At 47.1% G+C, this 21266-nt stretch overlaps 1 protein-coding gene across 6 annotated transcripts in view; it reads left to right on the top strand.

Annotated features, from left to right (window-relative positions):
- The window catches only part of ZNF618 (zinc finger protein 618), a 149840-nt gene that overhangs the window by 117669 nt on the left and 10905 nt on the right, over positions 1-21266 (top strand). For 5 of the 6 annotated variants that reach the window (XM_061378013.1, XM_061378012.1, XM_061378011.1 and 2 more), the window contains 4 exons: positions 360-449; positions 7724-7912; positions 10825-10908; positions 12021-12077. In XM_061378013.1, the coding sequence (XP_061233997.1) occupies positions 360-449; positions 7724-7912; positions 10825-10908; positions 12021-12077 (420 nt within the window). The remainder of the gene's footprint in view (positions 1-359; positions 450-7723; positions 7913-10824; positions 10909-12020; positions 12078-21266) is intronic. The other variant, XM_061378015.1, reaches the window with a different exon arrangement.

The following is a 21266-nucleotide window of genomic DNA, read 5'->3' as shown; positions in this document are numbered from 1 at the left end:
TGGCAGTGTTCAAGGCCAGGTTGGACACAGGGGCTTGGAGCAAGCTGCTCTAGTGGAAGGTGTCCCTGCCTGTGGCAGGGGGTTGGAGCTGGATGAGCTTTAAGTTCCCTTCCAGTCCAAACCAGTCTGGGATTCTGTGATAATCTCCTGTAGCTTGTTCTGTTGTACCGGACCTTTTACACATGGTCCATCACTCTGGACGCTGCCTTTGCTGGGGAAAAGAATGTGTGAATTACAGGGCAGATAAGCTCCAAGTGCATGAGGTTTTTATCTCCTGGCCAGTTCCTATGTGATAACCCAGGCAGTGGTTGTGTGAGAGGTTGCTGTGCTCCTTTCTGATCTTTGTTTCATCTTCACAGAAACTGGCAATTACACCTGTGAATTCTGTGGCAAGCAGTACAAATACTACACTCCCTACCAAGAGCATGTGGCGCTGCACGCACCTATTAGTGAGTATCCTGCTGGAGATCTATTCATGACAGCCTGTGATTTACAGGGGTTGGTGGTGAACACCAGGATTACAGGAGAGAGTAGTGTCAGTCTTGTGGGTCCTTCCCCTGGAGCTGTGGGGTTGCAGCTGGTAGGACATAGAACATGTGCTGACCAGGGCACTGGGAAGCCGAGCTGGAATTTCCTCAGAGGGATGCTGTTACTCTTAGGTGTGTAACATCACTGAATTTACCTAAGTCTATGCAATCTTGCATATGTTCTTTGGGGGTTTGAGATTTTAGTTTGTTCTTTAACTGGAGTGCTGCACAACATTTTTAGAGTCCCTTAAACAATCGCAGAACGTGCTGGGGAAGGAACATCTTTCCTATGAGCTGCTGAGAAATTATTGCAGGGATTTAAAAATTGGTTTTCGGCATCATGCAGATTGCCTTGACAGCTTGTTATTCCAGGCAATAAAGTATGTATATCAGGGAGCTGGGCAAAAGGTAGTTCTGAGCACACTGCACAGCACTGCAGCCTGCGCTCTGGAGGGACACTGCAGTCTGCACTCCCCACACACAGGGGAGTTTTAATGAGCCAATAAGTCCAATTCAGTGCGAAATTTTAGTAAAATAGTTTTAATTCTTGCTCCTTGCTGGGTTTGGATGCTTTGAAAGTGTGCAGAGAAGTTCTTTACTCCTGAACTTCATGCTTCTTTCACAGCGCTGGCCAGCATGGCTGCTCTTGGCAGCACTTTGGCTGATGCTGAGAATGGATGAGCTGAGCTCATGAGCTTAATGGGTTTCTGTAGCTGCTCATCCACAGCCACCAGAGGGAACATGTGCTCCTCCGTCACCAAATTCGCTTTAGTTAGGTTTTTAAGTTATTATAGTAAGGTAGCTTTGGGTTTAGACATACACAGAAATCAATTTGGAACGTAGTCCACCATAATATCACTTTTAAGGTGGGTCAAGACTTGGTGGCTCCCAGCAGCTCCCATTCAGGTTCTCTGATGGACCAAGATCAGGGTAGAGGGTGTAGGGCATAAAATACCCCTATCACCATCACCACAAAGTTAGTTTTACTATCTCCCATCTGCCTGAAGGAATTAACCCAGTGCTTAGGATAGCACACACAACAGTTATTCCTAAATGTCCCTGCAGCTCCAACCTCCATGTCTTCATTCTGATGTTTCCAGGTCCATAGAAAAGCTGTTGATGTTTGTTGATCAGCAGTAGGTAGATTTCTTAGTCTAGATGGGCCCTCAGACACTAAGGCTAGGGTGTCTCTAGTCCACAGTACAGATAGCTAAGGAGCTCTCTGCTGTAAGGGCTGCGCATTGAATCTCCCCTCATCAGTAGCAGATCCTTCCCAGTGCTTCCCATTTCAAGGGGATTTGTCGCTATGGATATGTCTCCACCCTCCCAACTATCTGTAGTAAGTAGTTGCAGCTTGTGGTTCCTTTTCAGGCTCTCCACAACTGTTTTTCTCTGGGAGGTGTTTACCAGAAGTGGGCCCTGCAGGTCTGCCTGCAGATACAAATGGTCCACATAGATGCTGCCCTTCTCCCTGTGCAGAGTGCAGGATCCTGATGTTCACTTTTTGAACCTTGGAAGCCAGTTTTGGAGGAGGAGGCATGTTCTTTTGAATGCTGGGATTGAAGCCATTCATTCACCATGGTTTCTGCAGTAACGTTTCTGAAAGCAAAAGAAGCTACCCCTGCTGCAGACTAAACCAGCAGTCACTGAGATATGCAGATGGGTTTCCAGTCCTTCCAGCAAATACCTTTAACTGCAAGGACACTTCAGATCAGGAGAATAATAATATTTTCATAAAATTTAACCCACCCCCCCACAAACTTTTCTTTTTCCTTTTGGTTTTTTTTAGCCCTTTTTTTCCCTCTCCTAGTTCCCATGACCAGTAAGATCATGATTTACAGTGACAGGCCACTAACCCTGATGAGCACAGGGCAGAGGGCATGAGGACCTCCAGGGCAGGCTGGCAACTCCTTCCTCCCACCTTTCTACTGCTCTTCCTATAGACCAAGGTCCTGTGAGGCTTCTGTGAACACATGAGGTTTGAAAAGCACAACTGGCCCTAGTAGTCAGAAGAAGTAAAGCTGAGGCTGTGTCTTTACCCTGGTCTTGTTCTACTGCTAATAAGGCAAATGCTGAAAAATTAGCTGTAGTGGGAATGGGTAGGAAAACATTTCAGCATTCCCAATTCAAAGTTCTGGATCTCTCTACTTGAGTGCAAGCTTCCCTTCCGGAGCCTGTCTTTCTGGTTTTCTGTAATAATGGATAAAAAATTCCTTGAAAATGGGCTAAACCAAGGACTCACATCCTGCAGGGTCAAGAGGGCCTTGCAGGATAAGTTTCGGTCAGTGCTGCTGGATACCTGCTGTCTGGAAAAGAGCTCTGCTGTGGGGTTCCCTGGAATTGTTAATGCCAAATGTCTCCTTCAAAAGTTCCCTTTTGTTAGCGAGGAGTTTTCCTATGGTTAGAACTGGGTTATTATTCAAACAATGCATATTCTTGTGCTGTTTCTGTCAGCCTATTCAGTCTTTCTAAGAAGGGTGTCAGAGACTGTTTCCAAAAAAAGTGAGTTGTAGGCACATTCATTGTCCCAGTTTTAGAAATGCCTCTGAATGGAGGTGCACAGGGGGAAGGGTTCAGAGATCTCTCTGTCCTGCTCCAGGTTCCATCTGCTCTGTGATGGAACTGATTTAACCACATTTGCAGGTGGCTGGGCTATTGTGATTGCTCTTAGAGGATGTGTCAACAGTGCAGAGAAAACTTGGTGTGTTTGGGATGTGGACTGGCTAGAAACACCACCAGAAGTAGGTTTTAGCTTGGTTCAAGTCCAGGCTCAAGAGTATGCACTCACCTCATCTTCTTCTGGTAACTGCAGATAAGGCAACAGACTCCCTGACCATGGCAGTATGTGGTGAGAGCACTAAAATCTGCACAGTTATCCATGTCTGTTGCTTCCAGGATGAAAGTCTAAAGGGATGGCTGGGTCCTGAGTGCACTAATAGGTCTTTATGGCCCTCACCAGCTTCACACGAGGCTTCTGCCTATATTGAAACCGTCTGTTTCAGCTCAGCTCTGGACCATCAGTCCCTGCCTGAGCTACTCTGTAGGATGTTGGTCTTGAGCGCTCAGTTATAGACATGCTTATTCCTGGCCATGGATCCCACTGGTGTGTACCCCAACAACCAGTAGATTGACTTCTCAGTTTGACGTCAACCCTATTTCATCACTGTGGACCTCCCTGAGGGTTGCTGCTATATGTCTGGATACCAGGGCTGATCCTGCCATTGGCCTGTGGATTGACTTCCCAGCTTGACTACAGACCTGTCTCATCGCCATGAACTGATCCTGATGACCTGGACTCTTGGTTAAACCTGGCTGTCCTCTCCAGTCCTGCCTTGGTTACCTCCCAGGGGTTATGGGATAGGCCCAGCTGTCGAAGACTCTGCCAGCCTTGGGATGGACTTGGCTCCATAGGGGACAGACAGACCTACATCCACCCTGGCAGCTGAGATACGCAAAGAAGTTCATCAAGTCTCTCTGCTCTATTACTTTTCTTATCATGAAGGACTCTGGATACAATCTGTTGATCAAAGGTACTTAAACAGAGTTCCCTAAAGGCAGCTGCTGTCAAGGCCTTTTCTTTTAGAGAAAGGGATCCTTTTGGGTAGCATGTCTATTTTCCACACAGGTCCTGCCTAACCAAGAAAAAGCCAGGTGCAGATTCCAGCTGGATGATGTGTCTTTGCTTCCTCCATCTTAGTGAGTGAAATGTGGGAGCTCAGGTGTTTTTCCCACTGTCTGAGCCCACAGTGCCATAGCAATAGGCTCCCTTGGCAGTATTTGTTGGTATGTACAAAGAAGCACATTAAGAATAGGTTGGAGCATGGGGGGGGGGGTCCTGTGGAAACACCCATTTCCAGTAGCAGAGGTTTCTGCTCAGCATGTTGAATTTCAGGCCATTGTTAAGGAATCACTTTCCATCATACTCATTAAAGAGGTGTTTCTCTAGAAGTGGTGGTATAATTCCATCTGAACCATCAAATGGTTCCTCGCCCATCCTGACAAGATCTTTCCTGAAAAAATGGGATACACGAATTAAGAGCCAGAAATTTTACCTGGAAAAAGCAAAGTTACTGAGCTAACCTGATACCTGTTCTGTTGTGATGGCACATCATGCTGGTGTGTGGATTTAGGTATCTTTCTACGAGACATGTTGAAATGTCTGCCAGTGCTGCTCAGTGCCACAGCTTGCCACTCACTTGAAGGTCTTACCAAAGGCAGGAAGGGCAGGAGGGACCACTGTGGTCTCTGGGCTGATGGGAATACACATGCTGTAGGGTTGCCTTGATCTAATTGCTCACATATTTTAGAGAGACGTGTAATCTTGCTGTTAAGAATGACAGAACATAGAGCAACCTCTTAAGCTAATTGTTTTGATGAATTATTGCTTGTAGCTTTCAGACACTGGATCCAAAACTTTGCTGGGTGAAGGAGGGCTAAGTCACCATATTCCTGTCCTTTCTACTGCTTTGTGTCACCACTGTCCAGTCACTTTATAGGCACTAACCTCTCAGTTAAGCCACAGGAGTAACTTGATGTTTCCATTGGAAGGGATGCTGCTCTTGTCCTTCAGTTGTCCAGTTGTTTTCTAAAGGGAATATTCCCAAGTCAGTTAACAACCTTCATGAAGGGCACGCACCAGAACTAGTAGAGGAACGGAGAGCTAACACTGCCTTTCTGACCCCCTTTGAAAGTGCCCTGGTTCCATACCCAAGGAGTACATCGGTTTTTTAACTCTGTCGTTGCCCTGGTACCTCCTCTACAGCCATCATGACCAAGCACAACAATGAACAAGCTCTTTTCCTGCTGCTGAGGTGGAGTCCCCTATCTTTGAAGTATCACCTGTGTCACCTCTGTTCTTTAACACACCACGCGCCATCCTGCGTGGCTGTCGCACTGTTTACCAAGTGATGCGAGATCATTCAGTGAGACTTACCCTCTACCTTCCTCCTCTCCTGCCCTCCCTTCCCCAGTATCTCAGCTTCAACTGGGGCATCTCTCAGATCCTTCCTGAGAAAGTTTGAAGAATTTTGTCCTGGAATTATGGTTGGACTTGATAATCTTAAAGGTCTTTTCCAGTCTGGTTGATTCTTTTAATTTCATAGCAGCACTTACAGGACTGTCTGACCACAGTCCTGTCTCCAGTCTTGCTGTTTAGCTGCCGATTTTGGGGCAGGAAGTTTTTGTAACCATTCAGCTACTCAGTATTTTCATGTTTGGAAGTATCTAGAACTTGGCCATTTGATCAGCCTGAGGCAGTGCGTTCCACAGTGAAGATGGCTTTTCAACAGCAGAACAGAGGAGCTCCATGATTGTACCTGTGTTGCTTTGTCTTCAGAGGGAATTTATCATCTGATTAACTACAGGCTAAAACCTTTTTTCAATGAATTATTGGCATCCTCCAGACTGGTAGAACTAGTATTCTTCTGTCTGTCGTTGCATTGCTTAAACTCTTTCTCTTCCTTGTGTCAGATGGAGCAGCATTCTCTCAGGGGTCTGAATTGAAAGACATACTATTTGTTTAAATTGGGAGGAAAAAGAGGTCATTTTGGAGGTCTTCACAGCATTGAGACTCTTGTTTGGACCTCAGAACAGTATCTGGACTGCAGAGGACTCCCAGTGATGCTCTTTGTTTCTGACACTAGGTGGTTGGCTGATGACTACTTCTCTTGGTATGGGCAGGGAATAAAGCAGCAATTGGTGGGAATGGGCTTTGTGGGAAACCAGATGACACATAAGCAGGAAATTGTGATATCTGAGTACAGTTTTGTTTGGCAGCAGTTGGAGGAGGACTCTCCGTGGAGATTGAAAGGAAGTACGGAGCAAAAGCAAGCCTCCTGCCTAGTCAGCTGGCCAGAGACCAAGCAGAGAAGTGTCATGACTTAAGCTATGAGAAAACCTAGTGCAGAATCTCTCACAGAATTACACTATTTACACTAAATCTCATCTTGGATCCATCTGTTGCATGTATTGAGTATCTTTCTGCAGGCTCCTTTGGATGTACCATCCTCAGTCTCCAGTGCTGACAGGGAAGGTGAGAGCAGTTCACATTTGAGGTCTGTTGTATCTCATGGGATTTTGGAAGTGAGCATCCAGTCCCAGCCTGGGTGAATTTCCCCCTCCCCTGTTTCAGAGTCAGGCTGTTGTGCTGCTGTGGCAGTCCAGGATGGAGAGCTGCTCCGTGGGGATAAGGATTTCTGAATTACACCGTATAGGATGAACAGGAGTTCATGTTATCCGTCCAACTTCAGGAATCCTAAAATACCACTCTATAGAAATCACTGGTAGCAGGCTTGGGCAGGGGGTTATGTGGGCCTTGTTTCTTAGTGATTCTTTGTGGCAGATGGTTGGAGTGGGACTTGGGCTTCAGGAGCAATATCCAAATTTTCATGGGGGAAGCCCCTGAGGAATGAAGAGGATTGTTAGACTGTTTCTCCATTTTTGTAATAGTTCTTTTTTTATCCATGTGTTCTAGACAAGGGGCTTTCCTCCTGAAGGGAGGGTTTTCATATGACTTTTGGCATTGAAAATTCCTTGTGATCCTCAATGTGCATTACAGATACCTAATGTAGATGCATTCAAAGAGCATATCCCAGTATTACTCAGGATTTCTCCACATGTGACTTGTCTGGAGATGCAGGCCAAAAGGCCTTTTCTTGACTTGCAGGATGAGAACTCTGCCTTCTGATTCCCTTCCATTACAAACAGCCCACTTTCCTTTGTATTGGTTAACAAGACAAGGAATGTAGCTGGAGATCTCTAGGATTTATACAAGGCTTAAGTAACAAAGATGTGAACTTCTCCCTGTTCAGAGCTCTGAGTATCACATTAGAAACCTGCTCTCAAAATTCAGTCTTACATACATTGGAATAGAGGACAGAGAAGCAGGTACACCCAGCCAGGCCATGACAGTCAAATAGTACTCCTGGATGGATGGGGTGATGCTGCTGGAGGAGGAATGGGTTGGTCATGTGGCAGTTAAAGGTGTGGAAGGGAACTAACAGGCTTCAAGACTCTGTCCCCTCAGGTGAGTGGGGAAAAACAGTTTTGTTCCATGGGATCGGTGGATCCACAGTCGCTGCAGGTCCCGGTGCGAGGGATTCATGAGCGTGGCTGTTAGAAAGCAAACCCTCCCAGAAGGCCCTCGAGCTGGGAGCTGACTGACTGTCCAGGCACTAGTTCTGAGTGTTCATATCCAGAGTTCTCTCGATCTCCACTCTTCGTGGCAGTGAAGACACAGGCGAGCCAAGCCAGCAAAAAAACACCGGCTTCAATAAACCGATGTTCTACCCTCCTGCACCGCACCCCCTCCGGTGTCCCACCGGCATCCCAATCCCAGATGTTCCGCGCTCCAAATTCTGGATCCCCAGGAAGCAAGGCCATCACAGGTACCAACTGACTTTCTACCATCAACTTTCTTAACTGCTTAGTGTCCAGTCCTGCCCTGGGTTGGCTTTTGACCCTTCCTGGACTCAGTCTGCTCCATCCATGACTGTCCCAGAAAAACTACTCTCAGAAGCAGTTCAGGGGATTAGATCCTTTGGCATGTTCTAAAGGAAATTTCCATCAGCAGTAGGTCTTTACAACCTCTTCCCAATGACAAGTTTGGGTTTTTTAAGCATCATGCTAACCACAAGGTACAAAAGACCCTGTTTCAAATCCTGGTGTCACAAACTGAGGATAGCTTCCAGACAAGTATTGGTGTAATGGCTTGTCAGGGATGGAGAGTTTTGTTTCATTTCCAGCTTTGTTTGTCAATTTACTGTTTGTTTCCCTTGAGGTGGATATTTTAAGGGCTGGGCCTGTACCTGAGGAAGTAAAGTGGAGTGCAGGTGTCTTCACTGTGTTCCATTGCCCATAGGAAACACCAAGAGATAAGCTGGGCTTCAGCGGCAAAATTAATGGTGCAGAACCATTACAGAGGGGGTAAAAAACTCAAGTTAAGATTGATTCTTCTGTAGCCCCAGTTTCCTCCTTCCAAACAACATCAAACCTTAAAAAAAAAAAAAAGGATAAAAATAAAGTGAGGAGCACTGAAAAATAACTGTTAATAAGTAGGATGTGAGACATGGTGTTCATTTGCCCAGGCAATGGGGCAGCACTTTTAAACATGTGGGATTGATGGATACCTATTCCATCTCAGTGCAGAAGAAGAATGGGTTAATCAGTTAGTGTGTAAACACCCCTGATATGTCTGGCATGGACAGATAAGAGTAACAGAGGTGGCTGTGGTGGGAGAGGCCACAGAGTGCTGAGCAGTGATGCTTTTTGTGAGATAACACACACATCCACAGCTACTAAATGTGGCAGTGAGTGATTGTACAGCTTGTGAGTTCTGAGATTCCATATTGCTATCGCACCTCTTAAGCATGTATATGATTTTATTACTAATTTGAGGTCCATCCAATTCAACCAAGTTAAAGCTGACAAACCTTTTTCAGTATTTACTTAAACTTGCACCAACTTCTTCCAGTTTCCTGACCCTCAGAGAAATGGAAAAGCTGGGAACGTTCCCTGGGGCAGAGGCCAGAAGAGCAGTAACTGAGAGAGGATTTTTGTAAAGACACTTTTCCCCCCACACTTCTCTAATCAAAAAACAATCATCGATACCTGAGGTACAAACCTTGAGCTGCTCTCTTCCTGTATGGAGGAGGGAATCGCATGATGCTTGAGCCTGGCAGATTGATCTTAAAACATCTAGTATTACCCTGGGGGTCCTGCCCCATCTGTCTGGTGGTGTCATTTCTGTGGTGTCTTTCAAGGCAGTGTCCTGTACAGATGTAATCTGAGCAGCTTCTTGGGTTTCTGGTACAAGTGCATTGACCATAACACCTATCAGGAAGACAGTCTCCAGAAGGGATGCCTTCCAAGTGCTGCGGTTAGAGATGCTCCACATGGGCCTGGGTAATACCAGAGATGTGGAGCATCATTCCTTGCAGGCTTTGCACAGACACTTGGTAGAGTGGCACTTGTCTGTACAGATAATTTTGCTTTTCATGCAAAAGGTTCAGGTATGAGGGAAGAGAGAGACAATTTGTGTTAGCTGCCTTCTCCTTGTGGGAAGGACACTGTAAGACAGGGAAATGCATCCAACCAGCTCTTTGTTATTGCCAGACTTGACAACCAATAAAGGATAGGGGATGAGAGAGATGAGGACAAAACTACTGTGCAAACTTCATTTCCACTTGTGACAGAAGCCAGGATTTGAACCTGGGTCTCTTGGGGGGTTGGTTGGCCAAATCCATTTTATTGTGGTCTCTTTCCCACTGTGATTTTCTAGTTACTTAAGGCCTCTCAATCCTGTTCTTTATCTGTCAAGGGGGGTGGACTAGACAATGTCTCCAGTTCCTTTTCAGGCCTGTTTTATGTGTTCCTGTTTTAACTGATTAGATTACCAAGTTTTCTTGTTGTCCTGCATTATCGACAGAGTCAGGACATTGCTTGTAATGGTGAACCTATACTAAGGGACGCCAGCTTGAGGAGGATGTGAGGCACCTCAGCTGTGCTGTGCAGTGACCTTTCAGGATACTGCAGCCACTGCCAGTGTCAGGAACCACCTCTGCACATTGGAGGGGTCCTCCCAGTACAGTTACTGAGAAATTGCCCTGTTATGTTGCTGCAGTGGGTGAAGCCAGTGAACTGCCAAGAGCTTGGGCTGGCAGCTCACTCCTGAGGAGCCCAGGCCTGTCTGTGGGACCTGGGTAGGGATGCGGGAGCGAGGTCACTGTTGGAGAGCACAGGGGACAGGGGCTCTACTGCAGCTTTTCCAGGCATCGTGGGCAGCTCCAAGGCAGCCCCTCAGCCGCCCTCTGAATGTTTCTGGAAGGGTGTTCAGGGAGGGAGTGCAGATTACTGGAAGCACAGGGAGAGCTGGGATAATGCTTCTGTTGATCACACACTGCATGTTGTGATGAAAACCCGAGTTCAACCAGCAGACCTGTACCAGAGGCTTTAAGGGCTGCTTATTGCCTTAAGAAAGAGTAAGATAAGGGTTGGGTTTTTTTGCAGGGGAGGAAGCCATGACCCTTCTGGTTCAGTCAGGACTGGTGTTCATGGGCTCCCTGGTGTTCATGGGCTCCCTAAGAGCCAATCCAGGCCACCTCAGCCAGAAGGCATTCAAGAAAAATACCTGTTACCCCATCAATGAATCTGGCCCATTTGCCTCCAAAACGAGGTATTTCACCTTTCTGCTGTATTCAGGGTATGTGATTGTTGGCACAGGAGGATGTTTTGCCTCCTGTCTGATTGGTTCTGTGCCCACTGTTGACCAGTCACCATCCCTGCTTTGTTCTCCACCCAGCAGAAAGTGCTTTCAGCAGGAGAGTGGAAGGCAAAGCACAGAACAACTTTGAAGAAACAAACAGCAATTCTCAGAACTCCAGCGGTAAGTGTGTTCTCTCCCTGCTGCTGTTGCTTACCACGGCCCTCTCCAGACCAGGAATCAGCTGTGGTTGGTGATTGGTGATCTGTTTGGGTACCTTCTTTAAGCTTGCAGACTGCTAGCCTTCCTGGGGTATTGCCCTCTTCTCGCTCCTCTCCAGCTTCCTGCCACTCCAAGCATTTAAAAAAAGGTGATATTGGGGATCCTACTCCCAAGGTCCAGGTACTTGAGCATAAAGTTTTCTGTTGGGATCAAAGATGTAGAGAAAGGGGAATATGGACGGAGATGAAGCAGTTCTTGTTCTTTGTTTATGCATCAGTGAAGTCTGTGTGAAACAAAGCCATTTGCAACCAGCAAGAGAAGTTCAAGGACTCTGAGTAGAACAGCAGTTTGCATGATACAGTGATCTAATGTGGCAGTTTATTTACACATCACTATAACCGGAGTCCAGCTGTTTGTGAGTTCACTGCTACACAGAGGTCACAGCACACCAGATGTGTAGATGTAGGACTGAAATGTATGTGCTAGAAGGAATTAAAATTTACTTCTGGAGTTTCCTTTAAATTTTAACTCCAGCTGGTAGAAACTGAACAGCCACTGGGCTGGACCAGTTTATTTAGATACACCATTTGTAGAGCTTACAAGGTTTTTGTCCTGCCAGTCCATCCCCCTGTCTTCAGGTGGGACACTGCCATTCTCTTATGTTCCCTAACAGGAGCATAACAGACAGACCAGATAAAATGTAATTTCAGCATCTCTATGCGGAGATAAATGATGTGTCAGCAGGAAAGGCTGGCCTCCCTCCGTTCCCCATTCGAGAGTACCAAAATATGTGGTGTTCCCAATGCCACTGGCTGGGATGAACAGGTAAGGGAAGGAATTTCTCCCTGAAGCAGGTTTCACAGCATCTCTTGATAGGGTTTATGTCTGCCTGTGAAGCAAAGAAGGACCTTCCTGAAACTGTATTGCAAAGGAATGGTGTGGTACTGGAAGACCCATGTGCAGTAGCAGAGTGGGTGATAATGGATGGGAAAAAAGTTGTTTGTTACTAAACTACTGCAATTGTGTTTTGAGGAACAACCCTGTACTAATCCAAGCATTCACCACAATTACAGCTGTTCATTCGGGGACAGAAAAACCTAAAGAAAAGAGGTGTAAGCAGAACCCATCAGGTGAGCTTGTCTCTGTGTTTCAGGCCCTTGTACTCTTTAGTCCTGTTCCACTTAAGCAGCAGCAGTCAGGAGTCGTTAGGGGCTGGCCAAGTGTTCAGTCAGCCCAGCCAGGCTGTTAGACATGACACAGAACTGGCTGCCAAGAGTTACCAGCCTCACTTGCTGCTCTAAAGGTGGCCCCTTGCCCCTCAGCAGGTCTGCTCCTCATGTCTTGTCTTCTGTGGGTAGTATGAGTGGTTTGTCTGAAGGGTTTCAAAGCCTTTAAGTGCACATCTTCAAACGCCAGTGTACCATTTGGGTTCCTGACTCCACTGGGGCCCTTTGAAAGCAGCAGCCTTAGATTGTTCCTTTTTTATGCCTGTCAGGCCCTGTATAGCCTACAGAGGAAGGACAGAATCACCTTCCTTCCTATCAAACAGCCCATCCATAAAGCCAAGAGAGCTGCATGTGTTACATTTTATAGGAGGGAAAAGAACCTGTATCATGGAGGGGGTCCAGGGACTACTGACAGGAAGTCAGTAGTAGCTGTATAGAAGAACCCAAGACTTCAGTCCTGTCTGAACTATCAAATACTAACCCATTGTTGCTGTGACACATCTCACAGATCCTCCTTGCCATCTCCTCATACCAGCTCAGATCGCACTCATCCTTCTGAACTGCAACATTAAAAGCACATGAGTAAAAGCTCATAGTAAAATGCAAAGGCAGAAGTTCTTACAAATAGAGTAGTGAGTTTCATCTGGTTTGCTTGTCTTATGTCATTTCTGTCTGCACCGCATGCATTCTCAGTTTGGTTTAGTGGCTCAGTCTGAGACATGGCAGGGGATTTGCAGGGTGCTCACCTGAACTTCTGTTTGAGCCTGGAAGCCTGAGGAACTGGCGTGAGGTGCTCAGGACTGGTTTGAGGGGAGTTGGGCTCTGGTTGGAAGTAGTTCTTTCCTGCATTAAACAGCTGACACACTCAAAACCATACTGGTGCATTGGGATGTATACACTTCTTCCCTTTTCCGTCTTCCCTTCCCTGTCCTACATTCTTTTTTCATTTCTCCAGCCCTGTTTTCCCCTTAATGCTATCTTTGTGCCATGCTGCTTCCGGTGTGTCCCATTCAGTGCTCTCTCCAGCTCTTGCACCAAGCCATTTCTTCTCTTTTATTTCTTCGTGTTTTCAGAAGTCAGTGTAAATGTTCTCACTGATCACAGCCTGAGTGAATATCGCCATGTCCCACTCTGAATGGCACTGGTGATTAGAGAGGCCATGGAAAGCTCTGCAGGCATCTGTGTGCTTGGGTGTCCAAGCAGAGCTCTCAGTAACTTCCTTTTTGAAAAGCTGACATGTCCTGATCTCCCAGTTTTCCTTCTTTCCATGGCTGTGTTTTGGTAGGTGGGACAAACTGTGTGACTTCATGTTCACTTGTGTGATATGAACTCTTGGGAGTAACTCTGGTGTCGTTGGCTCACCCTTTCTTGTGCTCCAGGCAGCATATTTCACACAGGTGGGGAGGCAGCTGGTGATACTGTGGCTGAGGATGACAGAAGGACGAACACTTCATCCTCCCCACTCCCATCTGCTGCTTATCATCAAACTGCTGCTGTGAAGAACAGTGTCCAGGTTTGGGGAGTAAATGTAGGCCCTAGCTGAGCAGCCCGAGACCTGTGTGGCTTGGCCTCATTAAATGGTTGATTCCCTCTGCCACTTGCTCTTTTTCAGTGTGAGTTTTAAGTCACAAGCTCAGTCACAATGATATAACACAGGATTTTTTCAGGCCACTCAGCTGGGGACATTATGCTCTTACCTTGTGTCACTCTTCTGACTGTCAGTGTCACAGGCAGCTTCATGGCTGGAGTGAGGAGGACAAGCAGAGCAGCAAGGTCAGCAAGTAAAGCCACCTAAAATAGCGTTGAATGCAATGCTGCAGGGAGCCCTAGCTGGGAGTAAGACAACCAGAATGGAAAATGATGTCTCCTCCCTATGCACAGCCCCACTGCAGGTACCTGGTATCCTTATCTAAGTACCCTGGCATCTTGCTGCTGATAAAACAGCACTGTGGCTGTGTTTGAGTCCCAGCTACTAGCAGAAGGATGGAGTGATGGAGCCGCAGAGTGGATGGAGAAGGACTGTTCAGCTGCTGTCCACCTCATGATAGGGAGAGTGTGCCTTCTTCCCATTACTACATGGGAAAGAGTCTCCGCAGCTCCTTAAACTTGCTTTTTGATGAAACCTGATGAAACTACTCAGTAGTATCTGCTTCAGTGTGCAGATTGATTCCCTGTGCTTCTTCTGGAGCACAGGCAGCCAACACAGACATCCCAGATCATGTGAAGCATGTGATTATTCCCTGCTGAACTAAGCAGGCTCCAGAAAACAATTATGTGACCTGATCCTGAAAGATGGAATTGGCTTCTTGCGATGTGTGAGCTCATCTAAAATGCTGTAAAGCTGCTTTCAAGGAAACTCTCCTTGATGGTGGGTTTTCTGCTGAGTCTTGGCATGCACAGGGGCTTTTGGTACTGAATTCTCAAGGGGCCAGGCAATATTTGAAGGGCAGCTTGAGAAGTACTCTTCTGGCAGAGGCTGGCTGTGATCAGCCTGAGCACTGAAAGGAAAAAGCCCCAGAAGGGGTCAGATATGGGTATTGTCTTCAGCAGTGAAGGCTGCTGCCTTCCTCATCCACTGTACGGAGCTGGAGTGGGCAGAGCAGCGTTTCCATGGGAGGCTGCAGACTCGGCCCTACTATGCTGTGCCTGTGTAACCACACAGGTTCTTTCCCAAGGTTTTGGATCTCTCCATTGTCTCACTTTTTGTCTGACCTTGGAAAGCCACAGGGGCAACGACCATCTCTAACTCTGTGGTTACAGCATGATCCAGCCTTGATGTCTGGGTCTCGATGCTGTGGATGACTCCTTAGTAAAATGAAGCTTCTTCTTGTCGCACCATCTGTAGGCCAAGAGGGAGGGGGGAAATTGTAAGACTTGAAGAAGAGAAAAAGCAGAAAGGGAAAGAAATCGTTCTTTAGATTCACTGTCTTACAGCCTAGCCATCCAAAGGAAAACCTGATTGAAATGACAGTAGTTGTCAGTGTCTAAACTTGCAAGACAGTATGAATGTGAAAGAGACAATATTTAAAATTACATAGGGAATTGGGAAATATTTTTTAACTTTCAGGCTCGATTTAAGCTCCATAAATGTGTCTGAATGTCATCTGCTGCATTAGGTAACTGTTGCTGTCATTAGTTCAGTGGAACAATGTTTAGCATTTCCAGGTTTTAAATGTTGGTGCTTTTCATTCTGTTTACCCAGGGAAGCTTTTCTTTCCAGCAGGGTTGATTCCAGACTGGGTAGAGAGGCAGGGAAATACCTTCTTCAATCAGTTCATGGCAAGCTGAGGTGAGACTGAGACCAAAACCAGTTAATTTCCTCTTTTAAGTTTAAAATCTATGAGAAGTGCCAGTTCCCAGAAGTCAAAGGCCATAGGCTCAGATTTTAAACATGCACTTCGTGGGATTCTCAGGAACTCCAGTCTCATTTCGTCATCTTAGGGACTGAATTTCTTTCTAGTGAGTCAGTTTGAAGTGCAAATCATTTTTCAGTACTTTCCTGTGTATGCAGCACACTAGAGACAGTTCTATTTAGCTACTCAAAATGTGCATAAGCAGGATCCTACTGTATATTATGGTTCCTAATTCCATCATGCATTCCAACTGCATCCAGTTGTAGCATGGAACTGTTTCAAGCAGTAGGATAATCAGAAATGTCTCATTCGTCACTTGCCACATAACCCAGTATTTTTAGCATGTGTTAAAGAGGGCAGTCTCAAACAGAAATAGGTTCTGTGTCTTGCTTAGCAACTGGGCAGAACTATCCTTTAGATTTATGGAAAGCAGCAAAAAGGCAGAGTGAAAATCAGTGTTCTATTCATGACTTAAATCTCTGCAGCTTTGTTTGGTGGTGGTGGGAACAGACCTGGTGTCTGCTTGAGTCCCCCTTGCAACCTCCCCCTTGCAACCTGTTGCAGTAGAAGGAGTTTGGCTCCTACTCCTGCCTTTACAGTGCAGGTTCCCAGTGCACTCTAGTGGAAGCCCAGACTAAGACCCTGAGTAGTGGCTCCTGCCAAACTTCTGTACCAGAAGAGCTGTTTTGCACTGGAAGTGCAGGTTCTCATGGCACACACACAGGGAGGAGTCAACTAAGGTGTGTTAGACACTGGGATCTTCCTTCTTCTCTGCTGATGGCCATACATCCTCTTCTGCTCTCTCTCTGTAGTCCAGTGATCATATAGCCCATTTGGTTGGGTTTCTTCTGGGAAGACTTGACTTTTAAGCTGGAATTTTTGGTGGGTGACTGCAGCTTTAATGCCAGGGATGTAATAATTCTTGGTCTGATGGTAGCTCAGCCAGCTCCCTGCGCCTCTGTCTCCAGAGACACATATGGCTTAAGTCAGCTGGACTGAAAATACAAGTCCCATTCAAGTGATTCATCTCTTGGTAAATCCCTTTCTCATCTGCTGGTTGCTCTGCAAACAGTACTGCTGTCTTTCTACTGAGCTGGGAGGTCCAGGCCTGCTAAAGACCAAGTCTGAGGAGTGAGGAAAAGGGGGAGGAGGGACTGTAGTCGTGTGAACTTCCATATTGGTGTAGCTCAGCTGTGCAGAGCATGGGTAATGCAACACAATGGGGCAACACAATTGCACATGCATAGAAGTTCGTTTTTCAAAGCAGCTTAAAAAAGATGTGCCTGGATGCAGGGTGAGCACTTGAATGCAGTTCTCACCATTAGAATAAGTGTAACAGAGAGAGAGGCATCAATTAACAAAGTGTCACTGCTCTGTTGCATAAATACGAGTTGCTGTGTCCATTGGGCATTTGCATGGAATTGAGGTTTCTGGGAATGATTGATTTCTGGTGCCACATTCATTTAAGTGGTTCCAGACCTGTCATGTTGAACAGTCAACTTATAGACAGGAAGAAAGATAATCTGGGATAAAATAAGCATGCAGCAGGAAGTCTCTGTGGGTGACATCCTTCCAATTGCCCAAGAGCCTTGGGACACCAGGAAGGACATTGAGACAATACATCTGAAAGACGTTGTGGCGAAAGGGTGAGCAGTCAGCAAAATTGAGAACAAACAGGCGGTGACAGGAGCTGTGGATTGCAGTCTTCAAGCACAGATACTGTGCTGGGCTGGGGCTGGACAGGGCATGGCGAAAAGAGTCACTGACAGACAAGCCTATGGGCAGAAAACCATTTCAGTTTTGCCTGGAGAATGAAGGGAGTGAGATGAGCAAATCCCAGAGCAAGCCAAAGCCAACTGTCGTTACTCGTTCAAACTATGACACTTCTGTGCCTGTTTCTCTGAGAGGTGGCTTTAGTGGAACTGACTGTGCTGAGGCAGGGATATTACAGTGCATGAATAACAAAATGGCCTATAATACAAAGATGAGAAAAATCCAACCACAGGCTTTCTTCACTTAACATACCATAGTAGCAATGCTTAGCAGGTGGCCTGAGTTCCTGTTGCAGACAGGCAATGGTTTTCATGTGTATAGGAAGTCAGGTGTACCAAGGAGACTACGTTGGCACTTCTGGCTGGAAAGCAGTCAGAGCGTGCTGAGAATTCCTTGCAGTGTTTAAGTGGGATTTGCCTCTGCTGTGCCTTGTCCAGATCAGGTTCACTTCTGGGAGGACAGTAAACTGTTGGGATTGGGCCTTCAAAAGTTCACTTGTCTCTGCAGTGCTGAAGGAGCCCTTTAAACCCAGAGTCATAGAATCACAGACTGTGACCTTAAAGCTCATCCACATCCAACCAGGGACACCTTCCACTAGAGCAGGTTGCTTCAAGCCCCATTCAGCCTGGCTCTGAAGTAGTGGGATGTCTGCTGAGCACAGCAGAGAGGCAGAGAGCACAGACAGTGTAAGAATGGCAGCTGGAGGAGCCTGCCCTGTACAGCTGCTCAGCAGGACCAGATTAGGAACCTGTTTCAGTGAAGATACAGGCCTCATGAGCTGCAAATAGCCCCCAGTGCAATGCTGGCTAGTGGAAATGTGTTAAGTGACGAGCAGGGTTCTGTATCCAGCCAGTGCCTTCCACACGTACCCTTCCCATAGCAGTGTCCGTTCATGTCTTTGCCAAGCATCATCCATGCCTTCATCCCTTGCTGGCTGCTCCTGCCAGCTGAAGCTCTCTTCAACAGCTCATGTCCTCCTCATGTGGAAACATTTAGCAGGAAGGCTTCCAGTGCTTGATTCATGTGGTTAATGAGTAAAGTTTTCCTTCCAAGCAAACCAGTCCAAGTCTGTCAGCCCCAGGAGCTTCATTCGCTGCTGCATTGAGTCATAACTTTGGACCAGGGACCATTCTGTAGATGATCTGAACTGATGACTTGAGTATTTAACACTAATGGTTTCTTGCCTTCCGCAGGGGGGATCCTTTGACACTAAAGGACCTCATCTGGAGACTGTAAGATACTGCTTACGGTCTGGGGTGCTGAGAATCACTGCTTCTGCTCCTGGGCACTTGCAGGCTGGATGCAGATGTCCCGTGGTTGACCAAGTGCTGGTAGAGCATCCAGGGTTTCCAGTCCCTCCAGTCACACCTTAAAGAGGGGCAATGTGCAGGGTGTGCTGGGCAGGGAATTTGTATTCTCAGCCTGCTTAGGAGCTCCCTCTGTGGACATACCACCCAGTGGGGCTACAACATCCTGGTTTTCCTTCCCAGCTTCAGTGTGAGGAAGCTGCACAGTGAATCTGAGGATTTGCATCTTTTTGAGGGGCCCAAAAAAGCCTTTGTGAGGTTTTGTTGCCCCCTTAGTTTTTGTTCTGTGGACCCTCCCCACTTGACTGTTTCTGTTACTGTAGCATAGGGTGTATGTTAAAATCCCTGGACATCTTAAAATGGGAAGGAAAGATGGAGCTTCCTGGCCATGAGCGACAAACCCCAGCTGGGCATGGTGTAATTTACCCTCAGCAGAGACCCCGCCATCCTGCCAGAGTTACATCTGGAAGTGCAGAGGAAGGATGAGGAGCAGGAACAGGTAGGCAGAGCTGTGCAGGAGGCAGAGAGGGCTCTGCCAGCCTCAGTGTTCAAATCTCTTTCTCTTTTGCAGAATCCACAAGTCCCCTGATTTAAAATCCTCTCCCCCTTTTATAGCATCAGGTGATGGATGTCGGGGGTGCACCTCCACCTGCAGCCCTGCTGGCTGCCCTCCTGGCATTTCTCATTAATAAATGGGGGGTTTATTACGAGTCTAGGTGTTAAAGAAGGAAATGTCTCATTTCTGTGGCTCTGGTTCCAGCTTTAAACACAGCAGAGGCCCTTCAGGGTGTTTCTGTGCAGTGTGTGTTTGCGACACCATTTAGACTCATTTGCAGCCTTCTGTTTGATGGAGGATGCCAGTAATACATGTTCTGAGAGACTGAGGTTTGAAGCCTGAAAAAGAACCCATGTCTGAGTTACATTTACGCACAGGAAAACTCACCTGCATAGCTCAGCTCAGTAAACACCTTCGCAGAGACAGTTCCCTTTGGCCTGAGAGCCCAGGTGAGAAGTGTGAGCCCAGGGAACAGTGGTGAGCAAGAGGGAGGGAAAGGAGAGCAGGTCTGGGTCTCTGTTGGAGATTCTGCCCCGTGTTCTTGATGCTTTCAAGAGGAGGAGCTGCTTCCTTCATGCTACCTTGTGTTTAGTTACTCCTTGGCTTGCGTCTGGATTCTAGGGGTGATGCTGTCTGCGCCAACCTGCAGGCCAGTGCTGAGGGCTGCACCCTGAACACCCCGAATGCTTGGTCATTCTTCACTCACAGATCTGAGAAAGAAGCAAGAGCTTTATTTAGAACAGGAGAGTTCACCTTGGAAGAGAAACCAAATTAGTGCCAGCAAGTCTGACAACCCTCAGGCATTTGGGGTCTCCCCCTTTTTGAAGCATCCTCCACAGCACCTTTTTAGGTAGCACTTCTCGTTTTCTGAGATGGGTGGAAGTGACGGAAGTTTTGTTTTCAAGAAATCCCCCTTTCCTTTGGTGTGTGATGGCATTTTTCTAGGAGACTGCTCCTGGTCCTCATGTATTGTTTCATCGGCATGTGTCAAAGGTACTGAAAGATGCAGTTTCTCTGTTATTGAAGCTGAAGCCAATGGAAACAGCGAGTGGGCAAAAAGACTGAGAAGTTTCCTTTGCAGCTCTTCTGCATTTGTTCTTCATCAGAATGAGGACAGAAGTGTTGAAATGTGGGTCTCGGTGGAGGAGAGCCTGAGCTGCCTGGTGGTCTGTTCCCCATGCTGCCGCCAGGCCCCAGCCTGGTGCTGGGCTTCACTCAGGGCGTTTGCTGTTGAAACTTTCTGTTAAAACCTCTCAACTCATGTTCCCTCCTGGCCTCAGACCAGGCCCTGCTATTTTCTCTGGCTTAGATGTGGCAATGAGATTTAACATGGGAATTAGAGTGATTTATTTAAGCCGAGCACAAATGCTGGTTTTTCTCTGGCTTGGCTCACACAGCCTTGCTGCCTTGCTCGGGAGCCTTGTTCACTGTGTTAGAGCACTAATAAAAGTGTCTAATAATAGCCCTGGGGAAAGATGTTTTAAATTGTGCCACCAGTTTAAAAGTGTTGGTGTGAGCTGGAGCCCCAGCCTGCAGCCTGAGGAAGCCAAGTGCACAGCAAGAGTGTAGTGGAGAAAGCAAAGTACCCTCATCCCCAGCCCATGCCCATGCCAGGGGAACAGAGCTAGAAGGTTCACAGCATCTGGCATTGCAAAGAAGCCCATGGGCCCAAGTGAGAGCCAGGACCCTGTCTGAGCACACAGGTAAATGGCTGATTTCTCATCAAAGGGGTACTGTTGCTCCTGCCACAACTCCCATCTCTCGGATGTGCAACAGCAAGAGGAATTGGAGCAGGGAAGGTTTGAGGAGAGGAGGGAGGAGGTTTCCAGCAGGGGGACACAGGCCATCCAGGCAGTTCTGCTGTGGGTTGGAAGGCTCTGAGCCATTTCTGACTGCATGGCTGCTCTTCCTGCTTTGCTCATACCTAAGGCCTGTCTTGGCCACCCAAGGCAACTGGGGCTGTTACAGAGCACAGATGCTCTCAAGGGGGTTTGGTGATAGCAGCACAAATGAGTCCCAGCTTCCCTTATACCATCACCAGCAAAGCTGAGAGGGAAAGGGGAGATCTGGGGATTGGAACAGTCATGGGCCCCTTGCTGAGTTC

Source organism: Neopsephotus bourkii, unplaced genomic scaffold (assembly GCF_033783945.1).
Source record: "Neopsephotus bourkii isolate Nb327-2 ecotype Australia unplaced genomic scaffold, CSIRO-AGI_Nbou_v1 NB_1761, whole genome shotgun sequence".
NCBI classification, from domain to species: Eukaryota; Metazoa; Chordata; class Aves; order Psittaciformes; family Psittacidae; genus Neopsephotus; species Neopsephotus bourkii.
This window is presented reverse-complemented; position numbering and strand designations above follow the sequence as displayed.